At 35.3% G+C, this 10,260-nt stretch overlaps 1 protein-coding gene across 1 annotated transcript; it reads left to right on the top strand.

The window, feature by feature from the left end:
* Positions 1 to 1,353: 1,353 nt before the first annotated feature.
* Positions 1,354 to 1,908, top strand: LOC129514096 (60S ribosomal protein L13-like). Its single transcript, XM_055332655.1, has one exon. It carries the CDS (start codon positions 1,354 to 1,356, stop codon positions 1,906 to 1,908), a length of 555 nt encoding a protein of 184 aa, XP_055188630.1.
* Positions 1,909 to 10,260: the final 8,352 nt, after the last annotated feature.

Below are 10,260 nucleotides of genomic sequence, written 5' to 3'. Positions count from 1 at the left end.
TTACAAGGCTTGCCAGGTTGCACCTTTGCACAAGAGGGGTATCAAATGATTTGTCTCTACTAATCATTTCCTTTGTTCCATGAACACATTGCCACCATTTATACAACTTTTGCCTTTGTGAATGCATTTCTCTCTGTGTCGAGGGTCCTTTTTCTCTTCTTTGTGTGCCACACTCTACAGACCCTGCATGACCGACCCATTCCCACCGCAAAGCTTCCATTCTCCTCCCTACCAGTCATATTCATCGCCTCCTTTGGGCCTACCACATAACTTCTTTTATAATGCCTTTTCCTGATCTGACTGTTGAGTTCATTTCTATGGCTGCTGTAAGCTCCTCGAAGGCAGGAACAGCCTGATTTCCCTCTGTGCTTCACATTGTAATTGTCACTCAGGGCCCTCAGTACCTGCTCACTGGATGACACGATCACATTACATGGCTAAAGAGCTTTTCAAATGTTTCAGTGCTATTCTAAGAAAAGCTGTTATTATTTACAAAACAAGAGTGAGCCTTTTATTGAGGAAAATGAATAACATCTCGTGGTAGCTTTCTGCCTGACAAATGCTAAATGGATAATCTATTTTACTGTCAAAAAAAGTTATTTAAGTGTTTTTTTTCTTTCCTTCTCTTGATTAAATTCTAACGATACCTAGTTGTTTGTCCTTTATACTTTATCTGTTATTTGGATCACTGTTCCCAGTTTTTATCAGTAAGTCACCTTTCCATTAACCTGTTTTATAAGGCCAATCCTTTACATTTTTCATAGTTTTGGACCTAATTTTTTTATCATCTAATTTTCCTGCACCATTATTTCTTATCTTTGATTAGTCTTTTATTTATTCAGTATAAATTTTTTGAGGATTTGAGGGCCTACTATGTGCCAGGCATTATAATGAGCCCTGAAGAATCAGTGAGAATCAAGTTGCAATCCATCTTCACAAGAAATTCAGTGCTCGGTGGAAAAAGAAGATGTGGGAGTTGTTAAGTCAGAGACCTGCAGAGAAGAGTATGGGGTTGGGTACCTGTCCTGTCTGCAGTGAGGAGGAAAAACTCTGCAGAAGGAAACAGCAACCCACCTATAAAAATGAAAAGCAATCAGACTAACAAAGAAGGGGAAACTTCAACAAGAGAGAACCTCCTGGTCACAGGTATGGAGATAGGAAAGAAAAGATGTGGGAAGAACAGCAAGCAGGTCATGTTCTTGGTGTGTAAAGTCTAACACAGAAAATGGCAAGTTTCTGGAACCTCAAGCTAGCAAAATTGTAGACTGTCTTGGTGTTCAAGTAGTATAGCTTCTGGAAATCTCTGACTAGCTGGGAAGCTGGTTATTTACCAAAAGAATTCAAGAAACAATTATGGGCATTTGGACTCAAGGGAATTTAAAGAATTGTAATGCTGCCATATATCCAAGCCAAGTGGAATTGGCTGCGTCAGGGCCCATCCAGCCAATCGTCCTCTGCCCCACGGTTAGGTACCATGTGAAGGTGCTGGCTGGCAGGGGCTTCACCCTGGAGGAGCTCTGGGTGGCCAGCATCCACAAGAAGGTGGCGTGGACCACTGGCATCTCAGTGGACCCGTGGCAGTGTAACAAGACCACAGAGTCCCTGCAGGCCCACATGCAGCGGCTCAAGGACTACCGCTCCGATCTCATCCTCTGCCCCAGGAAGTCTTTGGCCTCCAAGAAGGGCGACAGCTCTGCTGAAGAACTCAAACTGGCGACACAGCTGACAGGACTGGCCATGCCCATACGGAATGTCTACAAGGAGAAAGCCAGAGTCATCACAGAGGAGGAGAAGAACTTCAAGGCATTTGCCAGCCTCCACATGGCCTGTGCCAATGCCTGGCTCTTTGGCATCTGGGCAAAAAGGGCCAAGGAGGCTGCAAAACAGGATGTTGAAAAGAAAAAATAAAGTGCTATTGGCAACTCAAAAAATGGGATATATATATTCCATTCCAATTCTACCTGTTACCACCTTGAGAGACTTGGGGAACAATTTATTTATAGATCTTCCTTTATCAAACAAGAATACATGATATTTCTGCCTATCTCAAAAAGATGGTGGCAAGACCACAAATGGTGTAAGGAGAAGTTCCTTTTGTGGAAGAGGGTTACTTTTTCCCAGCCTGCTTCTCTGCCATTTCTAGTGGTGAGAGAATACTTAACCTTTCATTCTCTTTTGGGGACCAACTTCCTTTACCTCACTCCATGTGTGAGCATGTGACCCCTGTCAAGCCAGTCAGAACTATTTACCTGTGTCCATATTGAACCATGCAGGACTAATCACACATCCCAATTTGGTCCACAGAAAACCAAGTAGCTCCACCTTGTTCAATCAGGATAAATCTTATAATTCAGAAATAATTTGGTAAGAAGTTTTATCTCCAATGGAGCTACTGAGTCATTTTAGTTCAAACCAAAAACCACTAAAGGGCCATAACTAGTAAGGAAATGCCCAACAAAGAAAACCACAGAGGAAAATAGAGCAGAGCAAAGAGATGGATAACTATCATGTGAATATCTGGCTACAGCTATCCTTAAAATACACTGCAGCTATTAATTAATTTCCATTTGTAAGTGACTTTTACTTTGTTTCTGCATCTTAAAACATAAGGAGTACAAATTTATGAAGTTCTGCATATGATTTATGGTAATATAATATCTATAGATTCCCCTCCTATATCTGAATATATCCTTTACTTTTAATATTACATTCTGACTTTCATTTTCAAAACAATATCCAAAAGCTATAATTCAAGGAAACTTTCCGGGAAACAAATTAATTAGACATATTATATAATGGAGAAAATTGACTGATAATAATTATCACCAAGATATGTAATTTCTGTCTTAACAGCTTTATTGAGCTATAATTTGCATATCATCAATTCATCTGCTTAAAGTGTACAATTCAATGTGCTTTGGATGTCATAGCCAAGAAATCATTCCCAGATCCACTGTCATGAAGACTTTCCCCTGCGTTTTCTTCTAAGAGTTTTATATTTTTAGTACTTACACTTATTTTCCTGATTCACTTACAGTTCAGTTTTGTGTATGGCATGTGGTAGGGGTCCAATTTCATTTTTTTAACATGTGGATATATCCATTTGTAGCATCATTTGTTGAAAAGACTAATCTTTCCCCATTGAATTGGCTTGGCACCTTTACTGAAAACTGGTTGATTATAGATGTAAGAGTTTATTTCTGGACTCCCAATTCAATTCCATTGTTCTCTATCTATTCTTAGTCCAGAACTGTATAGTTTTGATTATTATAGTTTTGTAGCAAGTTTTGAAATTGGAAAATCGAAGTCCTACAATTTTGTTCTACTTATTCAAGATAATTTTAGCTAGCTATTCTGGATTTCTCTATTCCCAAGAATGACTTACAATTTTTGCAAAAAATAAAGCTGTTTCCTGACCAAGATTACATTGAATCTATAGATCAATTTGGCAAGTACTAATGTCTAACAGTATTATATCTCCTGACCATGAACATAGGATGTCTTTCATTTATTTACATCTTTAACTTTTTTCAACAATGATTTCTAGCTTTCAGTGTACAACTCTTGAATTCCTTTGACTGAATTTATAGTCTAATATTTTTGATGCATTTGTAAATGTACCGTAAAAGTAAAAAATTAATTTGGAATATCCATTGGAATTCATCTGGAATATTCATTAGTATATAGAAACACAATCAATCATTTTCTAAAAAAATTTATTTTTAATTAATCTCTCCACCCAACATGGGGCTTGAACTTACAACTCTGAGATCAAAAATCACATGCTCTACTGACTGAGCAATCCAGGTGCCCCCACAATCAATCTTTACATATTCATTTTGCAACCTGCCACCTTGCTGAGCTTCTTTATTACTTACAATAACTTTTTAGTAGATCCCTTAGAATTTTCAATATATGAGGATCATGTCATCTGCAATAGAGATAATTTTACTTCTTCCTTTCTGACCTAGAAGTCTTTATTTCTTTTTCTTGCCTAATTGCTCTGGCAAGAATCTCCAATACAATATTGAATAGAAATTATGAGAATAGTTATTTTTTCCTTATTCCTGGTCTTAAGGGGAAAGAATTAAGTCTTTTATAGATATGGATTTTTTGGTGGAGATTTTTTATCAGAGTGAGGAGGTTCTATTTTATTTCTTATTTGTTGAGAATATTTTTAATCATGAAAAATTATTAGATTTTAGCAAATGCTTTTTCTGTGTTTACTGAACGAGATATATTCCTGACAGAATTATTAACTTCAAAGAGAAAAAAGTTCCTTGAGCATATAAGCAAGACAAAGTCACTATAAAGAAAGAAAAATTAAATCACCATGAGAAGTCTCAATATCAGTGTTTTATATCAGAAGAAAATGGAGTAACATATTTAACATACTCAAGGAAAGTAAATGTGAGCCACAGATTTTACATCTAGACAAACTGACTTTCAAGCATAAAGGCAAATGGCTATCAAAATACAAGAACTCAGAGTATAATGTTACTATAAGCCCACATAAGCTTTGACTGTAATTAAAGCATAGACTTTAAAAATTATAACAAATAAATTTTAAATAAATTTTAAAAGTGCATCATTTTAGAATTTAAAAACTCACCAAAACTAACTCTAGAAGAATCACAAATTACAAGGAGACCTTTACCCATTAAGGAAAGTAAACCTGTAATTAATAATTTATTCCTATATACACAGAAAATACCAGACTTCCAGAGAAGAAAAAAACAGTTCCCAATTCATTTCATGAAGGTAGGATAACCTTGAGATGAGGACAGTGAGAACAAGGAAAAGTAACAGCTAGATGAGCTTATGAATATAAATGTAAATGCCCTAAGAAAATATTAGCAGTATGTACCTCTGGCACAAAAAAAAAAAACAAAAACAAAACAAAAAAAAAAAAAAACAAAACATTGCCTAGGACACCTGGCTGGCTCAGTCAAAAGAGCATATGACTCTTGATCTCAGAGTCATGAGTTCAAGCCCCAAGGTGGGTATAGAGATTACTTAAATAAATAACATTTTAAAAACTGCCTAATTGTGAGCAAGTTGTGTTTGTTTCCAGTAATATAGCAATAGTTTAATAGAAAATTAATCAATATATTTTATAATATTAAGAGATTAATAGGGAATAAACTAATTCATCTCAATACATGCAGCAGAAACATATTAAATACAATTTGATTCAATATCCATTCATGATAAAGCAATTAGCACAGAAGGAGTAGAGGAGAAGTTTCTTAATCTGATTACGGACATCCCTGTAAATACACTTTCTTGTTATTTAGTGTTAAAGGGAAAAAGCAAAGCACTAATTATTTAGATAAGATAGGATTATCTAGGTTAAAAAAGAAATGATAATATACAAATGTGTTTTGTCAATTAAGAAGAGGGTTAATTGCACTTCTATTATTTATTATTATTTTATTCCTATTATTTAACTAGGAATAGTTAGCAAATACAATTTTTAACAGTGTAATATACTATTTTAGAAAGATTTAATTAAAGATATGTAATATTTCTAAAGAAAAATCCTAAAACCTTATTAAAAGATTAAATAAGATTTAAATAAGTAGAAATAACTGAGAAGATCCACACAGTAAAAATGTCAATTTTTCCAAAATTAATTTATAAATTCAATTCCACTTGAAACACCAATATTTTTTATGGATTTTGGCAAGTCAGGTTATTTTGTAGATTCCACTTATGAGTGAAATCATATGGTATTTGTCTTTCTCAGCCTGACTTATTTCACTTAGCATAATACCCTCTAAGTTTAGCCATGTTATTACAAATAACATAATCTCATCCCTTTTTGTGACTATATAATATTCCTCTGTGTGTGTGTGTGTGTGTGCATGCACGCGCACATGCACAGCATCTTCCTTATCCATTCATCTATTGTTGTACACTTAGCTGCCTCCATATCTTGGCTATTGTAAATAATGCTGCAATAAACATAGGGGTGCATGTATCTTTTTGAATCAGTGCTTTTGTTTTCTTTCAGTTAATAAGTCAGTTTTTTTCTTTAATAAGTCTGTTTTAAAATTATTTTGTAATGCAAAGTTCCAGGAATAGCTCAGAGAATTTTAAGAAAACTCAAGCTTGAAGGCAGTGAAAAACATGAGGAAAAAAAAATGAACTTTGGAAATTTTTACTACCAGATGCCAAAACTGCAAAGTTATAGTTAATTAAGATAACATAGCGTTGGTAGATTTAGACAACATGGACCAATGGAACAAAATAGAAAGCTCAGAAACAAACCCATACATATGCAGAAACTGATATAAGTCAGAGAAGGTTGTTGAAGGTCAGTGGGAAAATGATAAACTATCTACACATGATACTAGGACATATATTGGTGACTAATAACTCGATCTTTACTACATACTGAACCAAAAATCAATTCTTGATTTGATAAGGATCTAAGTATGAAGAGCAAATACCTCAAAATTTTGAGAGAAGTGCACCAACTTTGTGACATTGGGGTGTTATTAAGCAAAATACAAAATGCATTAAGAAAAATTAGTACATTTAACTATATTAAAATTAAAACCTTCTGTCCATCAAAAGACAGCAAAAACATATACAATATATATTAAATCCAAAGATTTTTGTTAATAATATGACAAAAGATTATCATATATGTGTGTATGTATCCCCCCCCCAACAGATGTATGTTTTCTACAGACCTATAAGTAATAATAAATTTGAAATACTGGTAAGGTATATGAAGTTAATATCATAGAGGAAACTCAAATATATAAAAAAAATGTTCACTTTCACTAATCAACATAAAAGTCATCATTAAAACCATAACAGAAAACCATTTCACACCTGTACAATAGGCAAAAATATTTAAAGAATTGGGGAAGATTTGAAAAAATAGGATATTTCATATACTGATGATTATAAATTGATACAACCCCTTCCAGAACAATTTGATATTTAATTAAGTTGAGCAAGGTTCTACCCTACAAGCATTCAATTCCACTTCCAGGTACATAGAGCTACTTTCATCCATATGAAGGAGAGCTATATAACCATATCCATCATCTCATGAGTGAACAAATAATTTGTGGCATATTTATAAAATGAAATGTTACACAATAGTAAAAATTATCAAAGCTACAGGTATCAACATGAATGAATCTGGGAAAAATTACACTGAGGAAAAAAACCAAGTTAACAGAAACATTACCATTTGACACAACATAATATCATAAACCAGATAAAACAAAACTAAAAATCCTAAAGCTGCATAAACGTGTAATAAAAATATAGAGAGCTGATGGAAATGATAAATAACAAAACTGGATCTGTATTATCTTTGAGGGTGCAAGAAGAAATTTAACTGGATTGGTCATGACTGGTGGTGGATACTTAGCATGAGGTATATTATTCCTTATACCTTTCTATGTCCAAAATATTTCAAACAATTAATAATTTTAAAGAGAGAAAAATCTCACACTATGTTGGGAAGATGTTTAGATAGTAAATAAACAGAGTGAAAATATATTAACACCCCCATATATGCACTGCCCATCTAAAAACAAAAATTTGGGATCCCTGGGTGGCTCAGCGGTTTAGCACCTGCCTTTGGCCCAGGGCGTGATCCTGGAGTCCCGGGATCGAGTCCCATATCGGGTTCCCTGCATGGAGCCTGCTTCTCTCTCTGCCTGTGTCTCTGCCTCTCTCTCTGTGTGTGTCTCTTGTGAATAAATAAATAAAATCTTTAAAAAAAACTCAATGGAAACACACATGGAAAATAAAAGAGTAGAAAGATATATGCTATAATATAACAGTACATTAGCTGTTAACAATAGTTAATATTTGTGTTAGGATTATGATCGTTTTTAGTTTTATTTGTGTTGTCTGCTTCATTTTCTTTAGTGAGCATAATTAGCTCTTAATCAATCTGTTGAATCAATTAACAAACATTTTTTAATGTCACAGGTGTAACAGTAACAATCGATGCACTTGTGCTGAAATGTCTTTAAGAAGCAAACATCATCAGAAAAAAGCTTCAGAGCTGCACCTCTACATACAACATTTTATGTGACCTAGTTGAGAAAATAGGTTTAAAGCAGGACAATGCCCCAGTCCTCCATGAGCTTCCCAATTGAAAGCAGATGGTTAAAAAGTAGAAGAGTCCCCTAAGTTTGGCGTAAAAGAATTGCACTTGAATTTCAGTGCTCTCTGACATTTTAGACAAGCGGATGGTCCCCACTCTGCTTTTCTGGCTCCAGAGAAGAGCTAATGTCTTTCACAGCAGTGTGAAATAGCTGTCAAACATGTCTTTTTTGTCACTGCCTTTTTCGCACCAAATGTTCTACTTTCTTTTTCAAACAAGGAAAAGATAGCACTGCAGCCTTCCCCCACTATAGGAAATGGATATAATTGAAGCATAATTTGTGCTGGGGTTTTGTTTTTAACTCACCTTCTTAGTGAAGATGCCTGCTCTCAGAGCAGCCAGTTCCGCATGGGTGGCCAGGACTTCCATACTTGTTCTCTGGCCCAGCTTGTGGGAAAACAGCAACAACAAAAACAGTGTACATTTCTCTGCAGAAGTTGACATCTAACAAATATATATATATATATATATATATATATCCCAGATTATAAAAAGGAAAGGGTTTCAGAAATGTAGGAAGAGTTGCTGGTTAGTCATTTTACAAATATTAGGAGGTACTGACGATCATGTGATGCACAGCTCCTGTGTTGAGAATCCTGGTTAACTTAGGACCAAACTATAATACCTTGAGCTTATCCGGTGTTTGCCTGTGCTTAATATACTGCATTAAATGCTTGGCACTCATCATTTCAATGAACCCTCCTGGCAACTCTAGTAGGTAGATTCTCCCTTAAGAGCTCCAGGTTAGAAATGAGAAAACTGAACTTCAAGAGAAGTTACATGGCTTGCCAAACCCTAAAACTAGTAAATGATGTAGCTGGGATGTGAACCTTCAGAGCCTGTCTTAACCTCTATACCTTTAGAGGTATGGCTTCAGAGTCATTGAGTCAGTTTTTTCACCTAGAGCATCCCCCCTTCATGCTCCTTCTGTAACAACTAGTGGTGGATATTTTAATCTGTTTCCTGATAAAGTCACTGAATCTCTGACCGACCAAATCATTTGCCCAAACAACCAGAGCCATCTAACTTAAAAACCTATACATTTAGCAGTAGGTCACATTCCCTAACAGAGATCCACCACCCAAATACAGTTCCTCTTCCTCCCTCCTTTTCTCCTCTGCCAAAGAAAGGGGATCATATTTTTATCCCTTGAAAACTTCAAAGGTTTTTGTGGGGATCAAATGAGATTCAATGTAAAAGAACTGTGAAAGGTATAAAGACACAAAGAATTCAAGTTTCAATATTTCACTCCAGAAACCAATACTGCACTTCTATGTTAACTAACAAAATTTAAATTAAAAAAAAAGAAGAATTCAAACCACCACCCATATTTCAGCTAAGTTCCCTTATCCGGCACCGATTAATAGAAAATGCTAAATCTCTCTCGTTTATGTTTATAAAGCTGCAAGCAATGATACGTTCCCTATTCTCTATCTGTAGCAAGGCACAGATAATTATTCCATTAGCCCACCTTTTCCTATATAGCTGTGTGCTTTGAAGTTATCTCACTCATGTTCAAATCCAAGGTTGGACCCAACAAGCCTAAATCAAACAAAGTCATCCTAGTTCCCCCAGACAATGTGATTCCTTCAGGTACCTTTGACTTAATACAAACAACACATTAATTCCCCTTATAGGGAGGTTTAACTAAATTTGGGCCAGGGATATGCGTACTGATGGTATGTGCATATGAAGCCAGAAACCACGTAGACATTGTCTACCGTACCAGAGGTTGGTCACTGGATGATGGCGACACCATCAAAATGGGTAAGAACTTCCTAAATGTTATTTGTTACTACACTAAAATTTTTGGCCATTTCTGTTCCAACTTTGATGGTGCTATTCCTTCCCATGGGTAATTATTTTTAGGACATTCTCATTCCAACTTGCACATCCCATCTCCAGCTCATCTCTGCTACCACAGTTGCCAACATCATTTTATTGGACTCATTTGTATGAAAAAGTAATGTCCTCTTTCCTCTGTTATTCTCTCATTTTCTAAGGCACTAACCTTTTGTGCCCATTTCAAGTAGTGGGGAGATAGGAAGGCATTTCCTGGCAATGATAATGAGCTTCTAGTTCTGTTTCTTTCTCCTTGGAAAAGGCACCTCAATCAC

The sequence above is a fragment of the Nyctereutes procyonoides genome, unplaced genomic scaffold, assembly GCF_905146905.1.
Source record: "Nyctereutes procyonoides isolate TBG_1078 unplaced genomic scaffold, NYPRO_anot_genome, whole genome shotgun sequence".
Classification (NCBI taxonomy): Eukaryota; Metazoa; Chordata; class Mammalia; order Carnivora; family Canidae; genus Nyctereutes; species Nyctereutes procyonoides.
This window is presented reverse-complemented; position numbering and strand designations above follow the sequence as displayed.